The following is a 22,510-nucleotide window of genomic DNA, read 5'->3' as shown; positions in this document are numbered from 1 at the left end:
ACCTGGACCTATGTCAACAAGTTTTTGAGGAGAAGTTTCTGTACCATTGGGGACTCCAAATGCCAAGTTACAGCCAATACGGCCTAAAAATGAAGATAAAATCCTTAAAACACTTGAAATCGGGCCGTACCGCTATATGGGGGCTATACCAAAACCTGCACCTATGTCCACAATTTTTGGTGGGGAACTTTCAGTACCATTGGGAATGCCAAGTTTCTGTACCAATTGGGGGTCCCATTGCCAAGCTACAGCCAATTCTGCCTAAAAATGAAGATAGAATCCTCATAATACATGAAATCGGGTGGTACCGTTATAAGGGAGCTATACCAAAACCTGGACCTATGTTCACAATTTTTTGTGGGGAAATGTCTGTATCATTGGAAATTCCAAATGCCAAATGACAGCTAATTCGGGCAAAAATGAAGATAAAATCCTCCAAATACCTGGAATCGGGTGGTACCGCTATATGGGGGCTGTAGGAAAAAATGGGCGGATATTCGTGTATTGTCATCCAAATCTGAAAAGTGTGCATAGTTTTAGTTCGATTGGTCTACTGCCACAGTGTCAAAAATGAGTTACAAGATTTGAAAAGCAAGTTAAATAAAACACTGTAAAAATGGTAAAAATGGACCAATATTGGTTTTGATTTCATACTTATGTATTGTCATGCAAATCCGAAAAGTGTGCAAAGATTTAGTTCGATTGGTCAACTGCAACTGTGTCAAAAATGAGTTACCAGATTTGAAATGCAAGTTAAATAACCCACCGTTAAACACTGTAAAATGGGCCAATCTTTGTTTTAATTTCGTATTCATGTATTGTCATCCAAATCTGAAAAGTGTGCAAAGTTGTAGTCCGATTGGTCAACTTGAGATACCAGATTTGAAATGCAATTTAAATAAAAACTATACAAATGGACCAATATTGGTTTTGATTCCATATTCATGTATTGTCATCTAAATCTGAAAAGTGTGCAAAGTTTCAGTTTGATTGGTCAACTGCAACTGTGTTAAAAATGAGTTACCGGATTTGAACTAAACGGACACCAAAGCAAATTAAATAAAACACGGAACAAATATTTTTTTTAGTGTTTTTATGGGTTGTAACCGCTTGTTCCATAGAGTGCATCTTGTAAACTTGGCCGAACTTGAGTTCGACTATTTTTTAGTGAATTAAATTTGATTCTCTGGATACCGAAAAACTACATTATGGCTGCAAATATTTGCAAATCTTCTTATAATTGCACTTTTAAAAAATGGGATTTAGCTTGAAATTAGTACAAATTTAGGAGTGCATTTGTATGGGAGCTATATCAAAATATGGACCTATCTTGATAATTTTTTGCAAGAAGGAGTCCTATTCCTGGAGACACTAAAATGCCACATTATAGCAAAATCATTTAATAAATTGGGATAATAATTAAAAATTCAACGTATCGGGGGTTAGGCTACATCGAAACATAGATCCACATTGAAAAATTTTTGTAAGAAGTCTTTACACGGAATGCAAAATTACAGCCAAGTCGGTTGGAAAATGTGGTCATGATATCCAAAATAACTTAAATCGGGAGGTACGGTTATATAGGGACTATATCAAAACGTGGACTTATGCCCATAAGTTTTGTGGAAATCATTTGTGACCACTAGGAACCCTACGTATCAAATTACAGCTAATTTGCTACGAAAATGTGTCTTAAATCCTCAAAATACCGAAAATCTGGAGATACCGTTATATGGAGGCTATACCAAAACATTAGCCAATATTGTTCATATTCGACCCATTATTACCCACAGACACAAGCTGGGTTTTTGCAAAATTTCAGAAATATATCTCAATTCTTTTGCAAGTTATTAATTTCGCGCAGCTAGATTAGTGGTTCCGACCACAGTGCGTCGCTCGATGGGACAGAATACCGATCTAACGCGCCAAAAGTTAAAGTCGCATTGCATGTTTATTTATAATAATGATAAGAATAGCTTTATATTGACAATTTTACTTCATTTATTGAGATATTAGCTAATTTTTTAAATATTTTTTAGTATATCCCGTTTAGAACGGCACCTCCCGCTTTTGGTAATTTTGAAGATTTTACCATATTATCAAACTGGCATTTGGCATCAAATTTGGCATTTTGTCTTCGTTGCGGGTAGAAAATATTCCGACAGAGAATTGAAGGTACATGTCCATGTTTTGATATAGGCCCCATAGGACCGTACCGCCCGATTTTCGGTATTTTTAGATTTTAGCCACGCCATCCACCTAAAACGGTTTGAATATACATAATTTATGGTGGAGGGTGTAAAAATTTGTATTTGACAGTTTGCTTGGAGACGCACCACTACAGTCATTTTAATACCTTCACTCATTATGCAGACATTTTCAATTTGAATTTCTTATCTGCTATGCTGTGACCAATTCCAAGCGATACCTGATCTATTATATCAAAAAATGTCCGCACAAAGTCGCAGAAAATAATTTAAGACGTTATTTTAGACAATACGAGTATATATAAATTTTTAAATAACAAACTGAAGCAGAACACGATGGATTCCCATACTAACACTTTATTTTAATTGGAGAAATAAAAAAATGGACGTTCTATATATGTAGCACAAAACGTCTTAATTAATACAACATATGGGTAATAAAACTGTTTCATTTAATTAAATACCATTACGATGTATCAAAAATTGAAGAGATTCCACTATAAAATATTCACAGAACGTATACGTCTATCGCAATTGTATAACTAAACAAGTAAAAAAGTATGAGTCGGTTTGCGAACAGAGATATACTCTCAGCCTATGTGAATTGATCGAATGTATTTTCAGAATTTTGTGGCCCTTTTTGGACATTTGAACTTGCCGACAAAAATGGAGTAGGATTAAAGTTTAAAAGTGTTGCGGAGGTGATACTTGAAGGAATGGACCGACATAGTCCATTACGGAAGTGGATCTTATTTTGGCAGTCATATCTTTTCGATAGATATCGCGCCCACCAGTCATTTCAGTGGGTCATCGTATAACTTTTGGACCAGTATGCCAGGAAGCATGGACTTGTCCACGGAAAACATAATATCGCTGTAAACAGAATCACAATTAACGACATCGGTATACATTTCCAAAGGATCATCTTACAGAAACTAAGCTGCACTTGGACACAAATGTTGAACATTTGTGGGGGAGGCATACTAAGGAGAGGTACGATATGGGTCCTTTTAGAAGTTAAACTAAATTTGGACAAAATAATAAGAGATCCAAAGTTTGGACCAAATTGGTAGCCCCGTTCAATAGATAGAGTGCATTCCACTTTAGTGGCAATGTTTAAATATTGGGGGAAGTATCGGAAGTTGTGGACCGGTATTCCACATCTTCGAACTGAAACTAAGTTTGGTCAAAATATGATGAAGGCAATTTTGGACCGACTCGGTTGATCAGATCGAGAGTTATCGTGCTATCCAGCCACTACATATGGTGGCGTAGGGGTTTCTTTACACCTTTCAGGCCGTTGTCTCAAGAAGTATGGACTTGCCCCTGAAAATACTTTTATCTTCGCCAGCGAATGCAAGTTGCTTAACAAAAATCAAAGTGATTCGAGAGCAGGTCTTAAAGTGAGCTTATCCGAAATTTTATGTGGGAGGTAGCCGAAAGAGTGGATCGATTAAGTCTATATTGGAACCTCATCTAAGTCTGGTAGAAATTTCACGATATGCAAAGTACGGACAAAATCGTTTACTTCATTCAAGAATTATTATTTTTCCGAACATTTTTGAACTTTTGTAGGGAAGGTATCTGAAGGAGTGGACCGGTATGGCTTATCTTCGAACTTAAACTATGTTTGGCCAAAATACTACGAAGGCCAAATTTTGGACCGAATCGGCAGATCCGGTCGAGAGTTATCTTGCGCTCCAATCACAACACATCTTTCAGATTGTTTTTTCAGGAAGCATGGACTTGCCCCTGAAAAAAACATGTACCATCGTAAGTTCTTACAAAAAATATCAAAGCGATTCAAGAGCAGCTCCTAAACTGAACTGTTCCAAAATGTTGTGTGTGAGGTACCCAAAGGAGTGCACCTGGTACAAATTTCACAATGTGCAAGTTATGGACCAAATCGGTTACTCCCTTTAAGAGCAGGGATTAAAATGCTAACGCCATATTAGCAAAAGCACCGAATTTTTGCAGCTTTGCCTGCTAAAATTTCTTCGAAATATGTTTAGCAACAATGAACAACGGCAACATGTAGCAACAAATTTCACAAAAATATTGCTAGCGATGCTGAAGCTATTTGATATCACCGCTGTCATAAAATAGTATCATACACTCATACTCATATTTTGCAGCACACATGATCAACACATATCAGAAAAGACAATAAGCAACAAAGTTTCAACGGCTTAGCCAGGTTTTCAGCAAACAATTGTTTTTGATATCAGGGTTACCAGTGTAATGCATTAAAAATCACGATATAATTATTTCCAATTTTTCGTTCAAAGCTCATGTGAATTTTTGGTGAAGCCGTTTAATATATATATATATATATATATATATATATATATATATATATATATATATATTTTAAACAATAATTATTAGTATTCTTTAGGTTCTGCCATATGATGGAGACATTTTGACATTAAATGCTACATTTTTTATTACTGCGTTGGCAACTCTAATCAGAAAAACACACTCTGTTGCTATTTTCCTGCGACGTATGGTTAGCCGACTGCTAAATATGTAGCGTGGTTGTCGATTATGCCTAACGAAAAAAAATTAGGCGCCGAAAACGAAATAAGCAAAAATGCACAAAAATAAATATGCGTTCGGTTGCTTATTTAGCCGTGTGTGTCAATATTGTGTAGCAGTTGAAGTGTACCGCTAATGCTAATGGTTTTAGATGCTGGCTTTTAAACCCTGTTTAAGAGTTATCATGAGAACATTTTCGAACTTTTTTTGGGGATGTACCGGAAGGAGTGCACGGATATGACACATCTTCGAACTTGAACTAAATTTGGACTAATTAATACGAAAACCAAATTTTAGACCGAATCGGTTGATCCGTTCGCTTCATCCAGCCAGACGGACGAACATGACTAAATCAACTCCAAATTGTCTGAAACAGATTTCTTCCAAACAGACAAACCGTTATTTCGATGAGGCACAATTTGCCCGTATGAAAGTGTATATACCTTCGTTAGCATAAATGCGACATTGTAAACATTGTAAAAGACATATATTTTAAATGTACCGTTATTGCGTTCTGACTAATTAATTTTAATTATTATATATTAGGGTTATGACTTTTTCACATTTTTTTCTCGAAAATGATTTTCTGTAGTGAGAATGAATGAACTTTTGCCTACTAATGCCTAAAAAACATTCAATCCATTTTAATATAAAAAAGGTTCCGCACAAACCACTTTGAATTTTTTTTTTCTAATACTATGAAATGAAAAAAAAAATCTCAAAAAATTATTTCCTGTTGCACGAATGATTGACCTTTTGCCTATTAATGGCTAAAATAACTTTTATTTCACATAAACATTGAAAAGGGAAACCATTTTAAATTTTTATGATATATGAAATAATCTATATCTATATATATAAAATTGAAATTTGCTTGTACGTTTGTTTGTTTGTTTGTTCGTTTGTTTGTGCCTTATGGACTCCAAAACCGCTGAACAGATCTTACTGAAATTTTTAGGGCACATTGCTACATGGCCTGGAATGAAAATAGGCTATATAATTTTTTGAAATTTCGCGTGGATCTGGAGATATAGCATCAAAACCGGAGGTACCTCCAAAAAATTTAGATTTTGTATGCAAATATCTTTAGAACTATTACAGATACAGCCTTCAAATTTTGTATGTGTGACGGAATTTGATGTAGAAATAAATTTACCATATTATATTCACAGCGGATCAGATTTGGATATAGCTCCCACATACATATATTTTCGGCCGATTTCCTTATTTTATGTACCACACATGCTATTTATGTCCAATTTCAATGAAATTTGGAATGTGTGACGGAACTTGGTCTGGAAATAAACGTGCCAAATTATATCAAAATCGGTTAAGATTTGGATATAGCTCCCATACACATATATTTTCGGCCGACTTCCTTATTTTATGCACCAAACACGCTATATATGTCCAATTTCGCTGAAATTTTAAATGTCTGACGGCATTTGTTCTAAAAATAAATGTGCCAAATTATAACGAGATTGGTTTAAATTTGGATATAGTCCCCATATACATATATTTTCGGCCGATTTCCTTATTTTATGCACCAAACACGCTATATATGTCCAATTTCGCTGAAATTTAGAATGTGTGATGGATATTGGCCTAGAAATATATGTGCCAATTTATATCGAAATCGGTTCAGATTTGGATATAGCTCCTATATATATTTTCTGCCGATTTCATGTATTTGAGGCACCAAACACGCTATTTATATCCAATTTGAATAAAATTTGGAGTGTGTGACTGAACTTGGTCTAGAAATACATGAGCCAAATTTTATCGAAATCGGTTCAGATTTTGATATAGCTCCCATATATATTTTCGGCCGATTTTCCGCATTTGATGCACCAAACAAGCTATATATGTCCAATTTCACTGAAATTTGGAATGTGTAACGGAATTTGGTCTAGACATAAATGTGCCGAATTATATCGAAATCGGTTCAGATTTGGATATAGCTCCTGTATATATTTTCGGCCGATTTCCTGTATTTTATGCACCAAACTCGCTATATATGTCTAATTTCGCTGAAATTTAGAATGCGTAACGGGATTTGGGTGACGTAGGGGATGGAAGATACCAAGCAACGGACCTGACCGGTTTTAACATGTCAAAGCCCAGGATTTATCTTTGTCCCTCTTTCATCTCAAGTGGACACTGACCTCCCCGTGGTGTCACCTGGGGAACTGCCTTTAACACCCGTTGAAGGTAGTGAGCTAACATGTGCCGCGCGTTCTCCCATAAGAACATTAAAAACTTGGGTTTGGGCGTCGGGTTAGTAACCCTCCCCAGCATACTATGAAAAAACGAAAGAAAAGAAACGGGATTTGGTCTAGACATAAATGTCCCAAATTATATCGAAATCGGTTCAGATTTAGATATTGCTCCTATATATATTTTCGGCCGATTTTGTGTATTTGATGCATCAAATAAGATATATGTGTCCAATGTCGCTGAAATTTGGGATGTCTGACGGAATTTGTTCCAAAAGCAAATGTGCCAAATTATATCGAGACCGGTTCAGATTTGGACACCCTATATATGTCCAATTTCACTGAAATTTGGAAAGCGTGACGGCATTCGTTCTAGAAATAAATGGGACAAATTATATCGAAATCGGTTCAGATTTGAATATAGCTCCCATATATATTTTCGGCATGTTTTTGTTCCATATGTTCAATTTCAATGAAATTTTGAAGACTTAGCAGTCAGTAGAACTCATCATTACATACACAAGAACTTATAGTTGGAAAGGAATTGACCAAGGATACTGCTATTAAGTATCATATCTTTGAGAGGCTTCTTAAGATTTATGTTTTATTATGATATATCTAAATCATTAGGAATACTTATTGGCGGAAAGGCTTTCGGAGGAGTGTTACCTCCTGAAACATACAAAAAATAACATAGTAGCTCCATAACAACCCTGAATAAGTATATAACGCCTTTATATCTCCTATATTTATTCGTTAAAATATTAAAAACGTTAATATAATTATGGCATTCCATTATATTTTATCGTAGTCGGCAGCAACGCGCACCGGGTTCAGCTAGTATATATATAAAATTGAAATTTGTTTGTACGTTTGTTGGTTTGTTTGTTCTTTGTGCCTTATAAACTCGAAAACCGCTGAACATATCTTACTGAAATTTTTGGGGTACATTGCTACATGGCCTGAAATGAAAATAGGCTATATCATTTTTTGAAATTTCAAAACCGGAAGTACCTCCAAAAAATTTAGATTTTGTATGCAAATATCTTTAGAACTGTTACAGATACAATCTCCAAATTTTGTATGTATGACGGAATATGATGTAGAAATAAATTTACCAAATTATATTCAAATCGGTTCAGATTTGGATATAGCTCCCACATACATATATTTTCGGCCGATTTTCTCATTTTATGTATTTATGTCCAATTTCAATGACATTTGGAATGTGTGACTGAACTTGGTCTGGAAATAAAAGTGCCAAATTATATCAAAATCGGTTCAGATTTGGATATAGCTCCCATACATATATATTTTCGGCCGACTTCCTTATTTTATGCACCAAGCACGCTATATATGTCCAATTTCGCTGAAATTTTGAATTTCTCATGGAATTTATTCTAGAAATAAATTTGCCAAATTATATTGAGATTGGTTCAGATTTGGATACAGCTCCCATACACATATATTTTCGGCCGATTTCCTTATTTTATGCACCAAACACGCTATATATGTCCAATTTCGCTGAAATTTGGAGGGTCTGACGGAATTTGTTCTAGAAATAGATGTGCTAAATTATATAGAGATCGGTTCAGATTTGAATATGGCTCCCATATAAATTTTCGGCCGATTTCCTGTATTTTTTGCACCAAGCACGCTATATATGTCCAATTTCGCTGAAATTTGGAATGTGTTACAAAACTTGGTCTAGAAATAAATGTGCCGAATTATATCGAAAACGGTTCAGATTAGTATATAGCTCCAATATATATTTTCGGCCGATTTTCCACATTTGATGCACAAAACTCGCTATATATGTTCAATTTCGCTGAAATTTGGAGGGTCTGACCGAATTTGTTCTAGAAATAAATGTGCTAAATTATATAGAGATCGGTTCAGATTTGAATATAGCTCCCATATATATTTTCGGCCGATTTCCTGTATTTTTTGCACCAAGCACGCTATATATGTCCAATTTCGCTGAAATTTGGAATGGGTTACAGAACTTGGTCTAGAAATAAATGTGCCAAATTATATCGAAATCGGTTCAGATTTGGATATAGCTCCTGTATATATTTTCGGCCGATTTCCTGTATTTTATGCACCAAACTCGCTATTTATGTCCAATTTTGGTGAAATTTGGAATGCGTAGTGGGATTTGGTCTAGACATAAATGTGCTAAATCATATCGAAATCGGTTCAGATTTGGATATTGCTCCTATCTATATTTTAGGCCGATTTTCTGTATTTGATGCTCTAAACACGCTATATGTGTCCAATGTCGCTGAAATTTGGGAAGTCTAACGGAATTTGTTCCAAAAATAATTGTGCCAAATTATATCGAGACCGGTTCAGATTTGGACACACTACATATGTCCAATTTCACTGAATTTTGGAAAGCGTGACGCAATTCGTTCTAGAAATAAATGGGACAAATTATATCGTAATCGGTTCAGATTTAAATATAGGTTCCATATATATTTTCGGCTGATTTTCTGCATTTTATGCACAAAATGTAAATGTGAGACGGGATTTGGTCTAAAAATAAATTTGACGAATTATATCGAGAGCGGTTCATATAGGAATGTAGGTACCCATATATATTTTCGGTCGATTTCAAGTTTTTGTTACGTATGTTAAGTACTTATAGTCGGGAAGGAATTGACCAAAGCTACAGCTATTAAGTAACATGTCTTTGAAAGACTTCTTAAGATTTATGTTTTACTATGATATATATTAGGAATACTTATAGCCCGAAAGGCTTTCGGAGGGGTGTTACCTCCTGAAACATACAAAAATACCATAGCAGCTCCATAAGAACCCTGTATAGGTACATATATAACTCCTTCATATCTCCTATATTTATTCGTAAAAATATTAAAAGCGTTAAAATAATTATGGCATTCCATTATATTTTATCGTAGTAGGGGCAGCAAAGCGCACCGGGTTCAGCTAGTGTTATATATAATATAAAATGATAAAATGATATATATATATATATATAATAATAATACGACGATAAAATTGTGAGAAACCAACTGTTATATCATTTCGGTTATGTCGTGTGCCCCTGTACCTTGTTTTCAGTTAAATATCTGCTCATAGTGACTTCAAAAAATGGTCAAAATTTCTGAAAAATAAAAACTTTAAAAACTTTTTGTGTGGAAGCTTTTTTTTTATCGAATCCCTTTATAATTAAGATTTTATATAATCTTATGTAGAAACGGAGAATATTTTTTCTTTGACGTCATCCATCTAGAATGATGTTTTTTGGGACAACATGGTATATTCTGGGCGTTCATGTAAGATCTAGTTCTGAATTCTTGGAGCCTATAGTAAAATTTATTGAAGAATATTTTTGGAAAAAGTAACCAAAAGAACCCATTTAATGACTCGGCCTATAGTAAAATTGAATTAAGAATATTTTTGGAAAAAGTTACCAAAAGGACCATTTAATGACTCGCTTGATGGTTAAATTTTGTAACCAAACGTCTCCTCGCAATATTGGCAGTAATAGTGCCAAAGACACTGTATGCCTAAAATGCACAGATTCCCAGGAATCCTAACACGAATATTTCCACATAGGGGGTACTTCCCCGACGCATTTGGGATGCTTCCCGACGTAAACTTTCCAAACGCCGATACACGTGCCTTCTATTTTCGTTCCTCTTTCATAATCTGCCCGATTTTATCTGTCTTGTAAAGTGTTATATTACCTGCATATAACAAGGAGTAAGACTGTAAGTGTTTAATCTGACATAAAGGATGAGAGTTTGTGTCGCGACACAAAAAAAAGTTCAACGAATTGAACTCGAGATCGGCGTAAGTATAATTTTTGAATTCTACTAGTAAAGCGCAAACCTCTTACATTTTTACATGGTTCCCAAAAGGTTAATTGGGGATATAATTACCAAATACAGCGATTTTTTAATAATTTTATGGTTAAAACCCATAATATCATAAAAATATCAATATCAGTAGAACTTTTCTCTGGGAACAAAATTGAACATTTAGATATCGGAACAGATCATATCTATTATGAACATGCTTCCTGAAAACACTATCCTAAAACCGTAAAACTCTTCGGGCGCCAACTGAAATGGATACTGCACAAGAAAACTCCCGAAGGGAGTACCAGATTGTTCTCGCGACTCTTATTGTTACTTTTTACTATAGCAAAAATTGGGAGGGGAAATATCGGAATGAAGCTGATCAATTTTGCAACGGCAAAAATCAAGAAAACCACCGCAACGCTGGCGTGCGAGAAAGCCCATCTATGCTCGAAATCGATCATGTTGTGATAGACGGAAGACACCCTTAGAGGAGCGAACGTCGATTCGGACCATTTCCTTGTATCAGCCAAGGTAAGCACTTTTATTATATTGCGATAAAGTGGAAGCGCAGTGGCAAAGAATAGTACATTCTCTTCAAACTGCCGCAAAATCTATACTTCGGTACCAAAAACCACAACCTAAAAATCCATAATATAAATAAGAGTGATCAGAGAACAAGGTATACCGGGCTACCCTGAATGCTGTAGAAATACTAAGCGCCAAGAAAAAATATCGGGAGAAGAGGAGAGGGGAGAAGCGTTTTTTTCAGAAGAAAGAGCATGGAAGTGTGATCCCGAGAAAGTCGAGATGTCCAGGAGTCAGAATGAAATCCGAAAATTTTACCAGAGTATAAAACACCAGAGCAAAACCTGGTAACTAATACAAATAACATACTAAGGATCTAAAAGACACATTTCGCTAATCTTTTGGTATTGAACATGGGCGGCCATGAAGGTATCCCAGAACCAATCGCAAACGACTCAAACGGTTTACCACATAACCAAGGTGAGACCATGTAGTTGTTACATGACGGCTTAAGAACAATAAAGCAACCGGAACTAATGGGCAGCCTGCCGAACTGTTTAAGACCGGTGGCGACATGCTGATAAGAAGTATGCATTAGTTAGCAAAATTTGGCTGAAGGAGTACATACCTGTTATGTCCCATGTTCAAAAAAGGAAACAATACGTTTTGTGCCAACTACAGAGGCCAAGGACTCCTACGCATCGCATATCAAATACTGGGGGTATATTGTGTGAATGGAAGACCTGAGAAATTAACAATAAACACAATCTTCACTCTAACCAAAATCCTAAAGAAGACCCCTGAAAACAGTTCGTACATACCACCTATTCGGTGACTATAAAGCCTACTTCGACAGCCCAATGAGGTCAAAGGTGTTCCAATCCACGTAGAAAGGTATTCCTGCAAAATTAACTCGAAAATGCAGAATAACATTAATTGACATAAGATTAGCAGTTTTATAGGAAAGAGCTTCACCGAGCTACTTAATATCCAAAGAGGTTTGAGACAAGGTGGCAGTCTATCGTGTGGCCTACTTAACATTTTGCTGGAAAATGTCATACGAGAAGCAAATGTAACATTTGAAAATGATTTCGGGCATATGGGCACCACGGCTGTTCTTGACGAAGTGCATTCTGAACGTCCAATTTTTGGCCACTTTTTCGAGCACTGCTGGCCGTATGTCACGAATAACACGAACAATGCTGGCCTCCAAGGCATCAATTGTTGCTGGTTTATCAGCATAAACCAGTGACTTCACGTAGCCCCACAGGAAATAATCGAGAGGTGTCAAATCGCACGACCTTGGAGGCCAATTGACAGGTCCACTTCTCGAAATCAACTTATCGCCAAATTTTGATTTCAATAAGTCGATGGTTGCGTTCGCCGTATGGCACGTAGCGCCATCCTGTTGAAACCACATCTCCTCCGGATCAATGCCATCCATATTTTCAAACAATAAATCATTGATCATGGTAACGATCTCCATTGACCGTAACGCGAGCTTCGGCCTCATTTTTGAAGAAATAAGGTCCGACGATGCCACCAGCGTGAAAACCGCACCATACGGTGCATTTTTCTGGATGTAATGGAATCTGTAGGGTCTCTTGTGGATTGGTCTCACTCCATATGCGGCAATTTTGCTTATTAACAAACGATTATGTACGCCATGGATGGACGATTATGTACGCCATACAAATGACGAAGTCGTCTATAAGTTGCGCGAATCGACGACTGATTTTCAAAGTAAATTTGGATAATTTCGTAGCGTTGTTCAAGCGTGAGTCTATTCATGATGATTTGTCAGACTATACTGAAACAAATAAAAAAAAGTTTCATCAAAATTTATTTTTTTGTGTTACTTTTTACAATTTAAAGTTCTATCTAGCTTAAAAAAACACCCTATATATACAAACAAGTAAGAACGGCGTTAAGTTCTGCCGGGCCGAAATTGTTATACTCTCTACCACTAGTTGTATTTAAGTAAAATGGAACAATTAGTTTCCTTTCGTTTAAAACAATGAGGCTAACCTTCAAAATACAGAAATTCGGGAGGTACCGTTCTATGGGGGCTATATCAAAACGTCGATCAATACCGACAAATTTCTGGCGGAAAGTTTTTAGATTCAAAGATGATACCAAACCTAAAAAATACTGATAATCAAGAGGTATGCTTTTATGGGGTATATAGGAAGACGTAACCTATACTGATAATTCTTTTCTAAAACATTTTATAACCCCATGGAAGACTAAGTAACAAATTTCAGTCATTTCAGTGTGATATTGACGTCACAATCTTCAGAATTACGAAAATCGGGAGGTACTGTTCTATGAGGGCTACATAGAAACGTGGACCTATACCGTCGACTTTTAGTCGGAAAGTATTTTACCTCCAACGTAGACCAAATACCAAATTTCAGCCATTTAGTTGGGTTGTTGTGGCCACAACCTTCAAAATACCGAAAATCGGGAAGTACCGTTCTATGGGGGCTATTTGAAGGCGTGCACCTGTACGTACAAATTTCTGGGGGAAAGTTTTATACCACCAACGAAGACTAGTACAAAATTTCGCCATTTCGGTGGGTTGTTGTGGCCACAACCGTCAAAATACTGAATATCGGGAGGTACCGTTCTATGGGGGCTATATGAAGGCGTGGACCTATACGGACAAATTTCTGGGAGGAAGTTTTATACCACCAACGAAGACTAAACACCAAATTTCAGCCAGTTCGATGGAATATTGAAGACACAACCTTCAAAATACCGAAAATCGGGTGGTACCCTTCTATGGGGGCAATATGAAAGCGTGGACCTGTACCAACAAACTTCTGGGAGAAAGTTAAAAATTTCAGCCATTTCGGTGGAATATTGAAGCCACATCCTTCAAAAAACCGAAAATCGTATGGTACCGCTCTATGGGGCCTACACCAAATCATGGACCGATATAGCCCATTTCCAATACCGATCATCCTAGGAGTAGTAGAAACTTCTATACCAAATTACAAAGCTCTATATAAATAATTGCGAGCTGCATCTTGATTTCAACAGACGGACGGGCAGACGGGCAGGGTTATATCGACTTTGAATTTTACCCTGATCAAGAATATATGTATATACATACTTTATAGGGTCTCCGATGAATATTTCGATGTGTTACAAACGGAATATCAAATTTAATTATACCCTCCATATTATGGTGGAGGGTATAAAAAAAACGTTTAGTTTTTGTGAGGGAGGCACCGAAAAGAGTGGACCAATTGGGTCATCTTTGAAAGTAATCTAAGTTTGGTGAAAGTAATATTCAGTCTGATACTCCGTTCCAGGGTTATCCTGAGCTCCAGCCAGCCAAGCAGACGGACAGAGCTAAATAGACTCCAAATAGTCTGAAGCGAATTTAAATCCGTCTAAATGCTGAGGGTATACAAATTCGAATCTTTCATTTCAGTTTAGGAAGAAATGTACTTTGACAGTCCATCCAGATATGTATGTAAGTAAATAGTTTTTTTCGACTCAAACCCAACACTTATAGACATCTTGCTGCGGCCATGAAGACAGAGTCTAACCAAAAATTGGTCTGCTCCAAATCCTTGATTTCAACGATTAGAATGAAGAAAGGTACTACAGACAAATAAAAGCACGTTTAATGGCGATTACAGAATAGAAAACGGAAGAGGCAAGAGTATATTAGGCACGTCCACAGAAATTGCGAATTAAGGGACAAATGTACAGTTTTGGTCTACCGAAGTAAGTAACAATTTTTTTCGACATCAGCCCAACCCTTATAGACAGACATTCAAGTTTTCAACCAGAAACTCCTATGAATTAATAAAATAAAAATCTATAAAAATAAAAATAAAAACAAAATTTCTATTTTTTCAAATGCAAAATTTTTTCTTTGCAATTCAATATTTTGTTCTTTATTTTTTTCTTTGACATTAATAAAAAAAGATTTATAAAAAATATGATTTACAAACTAATCATAACCAAATAATATAAATAATTATAACTAACATGAACTTCATTTAAAGTAAAAGAGTGGCGAAAAGATGAAGGGAAAACTTAAACAATTATAATTCGGGATTGATACAGAACTTGTTAATAAATAACAGCTTATAATGCTAAAGAAACAGGATATTCTTAAAGAAACAGGATAGCAAAAAAAAATATGTATAGAAAATTAATAAAACTTAACATGTTATTGGTTTTGCTTCTTAAATAAAACGCAAGAGTTTGGCAAATTATGGTAAGAAACAATTTGAGTAATAACAGAAATAGTTGGCTCAAAAACTCAAACCAATATCAAGTCTTGGTTTAATTTAAAAAAACGTAAACATAAAACAGTAACAATTCGTGTTCAGTGTTGTACTAAAACTACATAAAGATTGTTGGAAAAATAACAATTTTTGAGTTTAAAGAAAATCTTGACAAAATTCATGGAATGATGGGTAACGACAAATAGGAAAAAATAGGAATTGGGGAAATGTTTTCAAAACTAAAAATTTTTCTAAAATTTTTAAAATCAACTAAAAAAACGTTATAAACAGAAAATTTAATTCATTTAATGAAATTAAAAAGAAATAATAAAAACAAAATTTAAAATAAAAAAACAACAAAGAAATACAGCAATTATTCGAATGATTTTAGAACGTATTTTGGACGAAAAAAAATGTTTATATTCCCAAATAAGAGAAAAGGAATTGAAATTATTTGCATACATAAAATGTTAATATTTTGAGCCCTAGGGAGAATTCTTGGTTTGTTGGCATTTAAACTAAAACTTACAAATCTAAACTTAGAAATTAAAAAGTTACAAAAATATAATAAATAAATAGTTTCTTGTTGTGTTTGTGGTTAAAAGTAATTAATTAAACTAGATTTGTATTAGAAAACAAATGTGTGTGTTGATGTGTAAATTGATTGTGGATTGGTTTGTTTGTTTTGCATGATTCTAAGCTAGTGAATTAAACAATAGTTTGTTGTTGTTTTTGTTACTAAAATTAAAATAAAAATATACTTAAACAATAATAATAAAACATTACAAACTAACAAATGCTTTAGTAGGTGTTTGTTTTGAAAATTAATACTATAAAAATTTAAAAGTTTTTTTGTGTAAAAAAACAAAGTTTAGAAAACGTTAACAAAAAACCTTTGTGATTTTTTGAACTAACATTTTGTTTTTGAGTGTAAACAAAACAAAAGCTTAACAAAGTAAAAGCTTCGATAAGCTATGCATCAAAACAGTTAACGTTTATTTTCAAACATAACCACATATAGTGTCTTATAGAAAGTCATAAAGTGGAAACATCGCATGGATAAAAGTGACCCTGATGTCCCCTGAATTCACAGTTCCACCTTAAGACATTCCTATTGTTTTTTTCTTTTCTTTTTTGTTTAGTTAGTTAACAGTTTGTAAAACTTCTATGGTATTTTTGTATTAGTTATTATAGTAGTTGAGGGGCGGGGGGAATTTCCTTTAAACTTAGACTCAGTCTTGGCAGAGAGATTATCGATTATTTTTTGTCTTTCTAGTAAGTTTTAACTAATAAATAAAAAATTCAACACTACTACTTGGAGGCATTCGGAGCACTTCCTAGCCATAGTGCTTTAGGCAAAAATACATTTAAACTTGGCAAGTTTGGAGGCTGCTGCTAATTTCATTTAAATTAAAAATTTACATTTCAATAACTAAAAATCTCATCTCTTTATCATTTTCAGTTTCTTCTAATATCATTTGCATGCATAGAAGCTTTCTCTGTAATGAAAGCTTTGCGGATTAACATACCACATACCATGAGCATGAGCAGCGCTTAACTAGGCACTCTCGGTCTTTACCACAATCGGCAAAGTAGCACCAATGCTATTGTTAAGCGGCGATGTCCTGGTATAGTCTTCACTTTTCAACATCATGGGAAGATTCATTTTCATATCTGCCAGCAGCGGAATTGTGGGTTTATTTTCGCCACCCATTTGATGATGTCCAGGACCACCCTGACGTTGTTGTTGTGATTCATAGCGGGTGTGGGTGCGCATGTGACGGGTAATCATGTCTCTTCGACACGCAGCATAGGGACACTGTGGACATTTGTATGGTTTTTCGCCGGTGTGGGTTCGCTGATGGGTGGATAAATGGTCGGAACGCGAAAATACTTGTCCACAGACTTTGCAGGTATAGGGTTTTACGCCTGTGTGCAAACGCATGTGACGTGTCAACATATCGGAGCGGGCAAAGGAACGATTACAAACTTCACAAGAGTATGCTTTGGCAATATCATTCGAAGGGTTGCGGGACTTGTGGCGGGAGGCCATGTGTTTGGCCAAACGATCATGCAGTGAAAACATTTGACCACATACGGGACACACATATGCCACGTCGGAACCTGGAGGCATTTCTTCAACCACGGGTGAAACATCAAGATTGTAACGCCATGCCACCGATTCCTTGGTTGTTGGCGATGCCACATCACCCTTTATGACTGGTACACCCACTGTTGTATTGTGGGCATGATGGTGCAGGGGGTGCATTGGCATTTCCAATTTGATCATGGCTGCTGCAGCAGCAGCGGCCGCAGCATGGGCGGCAGCAGCATGTGTCAAGCCATATGGGGAAACAGGAGCAGAAGACGAGCCGCCGCTTGTTGTCATGGTGGTGGTTGAGCTGCTATTTACACTGCTGCTGCTGTTGTTGTGGACAGAACTTGCGGGTGACAAGGCTGCTGAGATCGGTTGTTGGCTAGGTGGCAGCATCATTGTGGTTGCCGGCAAGGGAGATGGAGATTTGTACTTCTTTGCAGCATTACTGCTGCCACCAGCCCCACTGGCTAGCAATTCCCCGGTGGGAGTATTACCGCCACTACGCACCGACAAATCCAATGGCCTCTCTTGTGGAGGTGGCATTATGGCAGGATCCGAAGTATTGGCCGCTGTTGTTTCACTTATCGACGTTTCACTACGTGGTGGCGATGGCAAGGCCATAGTTACGCTGTGAGGCGGTGAAAGATTCGATGTGGGCATAAACTCTGGCATCTCATGAGATCTTTCCATTTTCTGTTGGTATTCCTTCAACTCCTTCGAAGAGGGTGAGGTTTCATCCATTTGCGATGAGGCTATGGAAGAGGGGGTGTGCTGCATGGGCGAGGTATGGAGATCCTGTCTCCGGCGAAATACTTCATTCAGATATTTGGTGTGCAAATAATAACCAAACAATGGCGAGGGTATGGGAAAGTAACGATCATAGGGACTATTGGCTAGATGTGGCTCAGTCTTGATGTCAACGGTGAGAGGATTTTGAGGTTCTTCCGTTTTAATAAACTTTGCCGCAGGTAGGGTAGTATCCATATCGTTGTTGTTGTTAATATTTTTATTGACATTACTATGATCTACAGGACTCAAACTAACCCTAGGGCTGCCTTCATTGTCACCACTAATGGACATTTCTTCTTCTGCGGACTCGAGCAAATCATTGTTTTCCACTCGATCCTCTGGATCGCTTGGACTGGCTCTGTCTCGGGGTGAAGACATTTTTATGTCCTTGTTATTGTTAGCCTCTTTCTTGATCTCGTCTTGATCGATCACCAGATCATCTTGGTATTCATTTTCAATATCCATGTTACTGCTGCTGATGTTGTTGTTGTTACTACTACTGCTGCCCGAGCTACTATTGTGATGGTGCAATTTATCCAAAACCGCTGAGAGACGTTTACGTTTCCTTTGCTTCCAAGGCATTGTGGAAGTATTGTTGCTCAACGAAGCATTATTCGTAGTGCTGTTGTTGTTATTATTATCTTCTTCGCGGGTATTGTTATTACTACTACCAGAAACAGCAGCGGCTGCCACTGCTGCAGCAGCTGCTGCCTGTTGATGCAAGCTTAGTGCCAGCGGTAAATTGTGTGGCAAACCATAGGGTAAATGGGTATAGGGTTCATATTGATGCGAGGCTGTTTGATGTTGTTGATAGTGGTGATGTTGTTGCTCTTGATGGTGGTGCTGCTGCTGCTGGCGATGATGATGATGATGGGATGCTGCATGATGCCCCATAGGGTCGGTACCTTCTGCCATAGTCATTAGGTCACAGTTATGATGAAAACGTTTTTTGCTCAGGAATTTTTGTTGCTGGACCTTAAGTCTAGGCGGCAAAGAGACCCAATGTTTTTTTTAGAAACTTGAGGCAATGACGGCTTGGTATAGTATTTGAAGGAGTTAGAGTCCAATAAATTTTATTTTAATGCTGTAATGAAAAAGAGAAGAACAACAATTTGTTAGATATTTGAAATGCAAATAATGGTAATAAAGAGATTTTGAAATATATGTACATATGTCCGAATAAAGTAAAATATTAATCAAGAAGTAATGAATGAATTAAATTCAGAATATATTTGATTTTGTTGCCATTGAAAATTAGAATTTATGGTATTTGTTGTTATTTCCGTTTAAGGGGCAACAATACCAAGACCTGGTTGATATTATTTCAAACTATTTTCACTTTAATTTCATTTCAGCACCTTTAAGTCCTTGGCTAATTTCCCCCATAGCGTGCACATCATTCTTAAATACCTTTTTCCTTTAAGACACCAAACTAGCCTTAACGATGTCCTGACTATCTTTAGAGTAGGAGGTGGTTTGTTGTTTTTACTGCATTGCGCTTATCCTTATTTGATATATGAGAATTGTTTTCCCTTAGATTATCCTTATAAGCATAAGAAACGTTCAAACACAGACACATACACGCTCATACACACAGTCATATTTACTCATGCACCACCAGACATTGCACGTTACATTATTTTCCACATCACTAAACTAAACAGCTCCTTAAGGGCATAATTGAAGACCCGGCAAAATGTGAGAAGAAACACATAACATAATGTTGGAGTGTTAAGGAAGAAGAAAAGAAGTAGAAAGAAATAGAGTGATGTATGTAACCTGTAGAAAATCAACGCTAGTTTAGCAAATAAAAACAAACATTATACGGGTAAACATTATAAGGATAATAATGGCCTAAGGATATGCTTCCCTAGTTCTTAAATGTGAAATTTTTTGTTAAGTTAAGTTGTTGTGCTTGTAAGCTGTTGAAATCCTTTTGGCTTAAACTTTATTCGAACATTGTTTGCAATATTCTTCCTGTTTCATTTTTTGCTGTTGTTGTAGCTGTTTTTGTTTGTTCAGTTCAATATTGAGGCGTTGATATTTATTTTAATGACTATTTTAACCTTAACCTTTGTGTTGTGGAGGAGATCATTTGGGGATATAAGACAACAAGGCAAAGAGTTAAAGGAACCACTGGACAGTGATTCAGAAAATGAATAAACTGGCCAAAATCCTCACTTTTTGACATCCTGAAATATATGTACATGAAATAAAAGTAAACATACGAAAATTTAAGTTGCAAAAAATTAAATAAAAATATCTGAAGATACGGAAATAGTGCAATCTGAAGACGATTACATCCTATTTTCGAAAGAATAAAATTTCTGGGGAATGAAATAGTCATTTATCGAAAATATATTGTTACAAAAGTTACTTGTGGATTTAAATTAAATTAGATAAACTTCCGTTAATGTAAAAATTTAATTTGTAGCGTAAATTTCCATTCAGCATTTACTTTATTTAAATCAATTTTACAACAACAACTACTGTGTAGAATTTCACTCTCTATTTTGTAGTCTCTCTCTCTGTTTCTTTTGAAACATTTTTAGCTTAATTATTCTTATACGTTGTGACGTCATACATTCTATCTTTTCTACTCTCTCGAACTTATACCTCTGCCGCATTTGTTGTTTACATTCATTCATTGGTTTGTATGTGTATATGTGTATTTGCGATTCAATTAACATATCACTGGATCATTATAAAACATCCTAAATTGAGAATTCTAAAAAAGACTATGCTTCAGCAAGCGAATATATATACGAGAGAGGAGAAGATGGGTGAGTGAGTTGTAAATCATATCTCGAACTAAAACCGTCAGTAACCGTCAGCGAAGTAAAGCTTATAAATACAAACGAATCCCCGATTTATTTGGTACGAATCGTATCAGGGAATAAAACAACCTCGACATATCATTAAAAATCAATATTTTAGAATTTTTTAATTTTTTGAATTTTTATGAAAACTGTTAAGCCCTACGAAAAAGTGACTAAGGCAAAAGTTGTAGATTAGAAAAAAAAAAAAAAATAAATAATGATAATTATGATTTTCCAAATAGAAGCTACCATTTTTGAGATATCGAGACTCTGAGTCCAACATAAAATCAAAAGCCATTATTTTTGAGTTTTTAAATTTTTTGTATTTTTTTCAAATTAGGTAAGCCCTAACAAAAAGGGACTTGTGAAAAAGTTGTAGAGATCAAATATTTCTAAAATAATAATTTTTTCTATAAAATCGATAGTTTTTAAAATATCAATTTTTATATATTTTTTTTAATTTTTTAGTTTTTAAGGTTTTTTTTTAATTTTTTGACTTATTAGTGTTTTTGGAACGGTATGTTTTAATAAAATTGTAGACGACAATATTTCCTAAAATAATGGTTATTAGGATTTTTCATATAAAAGCTGCAATTTTGATATATTAACACTTTAAGTCCAACATAAAATAAAAAGTCAAAATTTTTAGAGATTATTTTTTTTTTTAATTTTTGGGATTTTAACGAAGTTCGGCAAACCCTACTGAAAAGTGTCTTAAGCAAAAATTGTTGATTTTCTAAATTTCCTAAAATAATGGTCATTTTAATTTTTCATATAAAAGCTACAATTTTTGAGATATCGAGGCTCTAATGTCTAAAACCAATATTTTTGGAGATTTTTATCTAAAAATAAAATATGATAAAACATTTTAGACTGTAAAATTTCCTATAAGTATATAAATTTGTATATAAGAGCTACAATTTTGTAGATATTTCTCAACATTATGCACATTTCCACGCCACCTGTTAGGTAGTGACTTCCTGGTGACTTTCCTTGATGGGATTAAACACGTGAACTTCTAATCAGTTGCTGCAAAGAACATTAACATATTTTAATACTACCGAACAAAACTACTCATTACAAAAGTGCGCACTGACCCATTATTTTGCCAAAGGCATGTTACGCTTAATATGTGCTTATTTTTTTGGCCAGTAAAATAAGTAGCTACGACTTTTAATAACTACTTATTTGAGTACTTATTTTAGTAACCAAAAATAACTATTTATTACGCGCGA

General features: G+C 35.5%; 1 protein-coding gene across 1 annotated transcript in view; it reads right to left on the bottom strand.

Annotated features, from left to right (window-relative positions):
• Positions 1-16,742: 16,742 nt before the first annotated feature.
• Positions 16,743-22,510, bottom strand: part of klu (zinc finger protein klumpfuss) — a 112,729-nt gene continuing 106,961 nt past the window's right edge. The window contains exon 3 of the mRNA XM_073980398.1: positions 16,743-19,540. Within this exon, the coding sequence (XP_073836499.1) occupies positions 17,128-19,377 (2,250 nt within the window). The 5' untranslated portion in view covers positions 19,378-19,540 and the 3' untranslated portion in view covers positions 16,743-17,127. The remainder of the gene's footprint in view (positions 19,541-22,510) is intronic.

This window comes from Musca autumnalis, unplaced genomic scaffold (assembly GCF_047663935.1).
Source record: "Musca autumnalis isolate F117 unplaced genomic scaffold, ASM4766393v1 scaffold_4, whole genome shotgun sequence".
Taxonomy (NCBI): Eukaryota; Metazoa; Arthropoda; class Insecta; order Diptera; family Muscidae; genus Musca; species Musca autumnalis.
The sequence above is the reverse complement of the archived record's forward strand: the minus strand, read 5'-3'. Positions and strand labels throughout refer to the sequence as shown.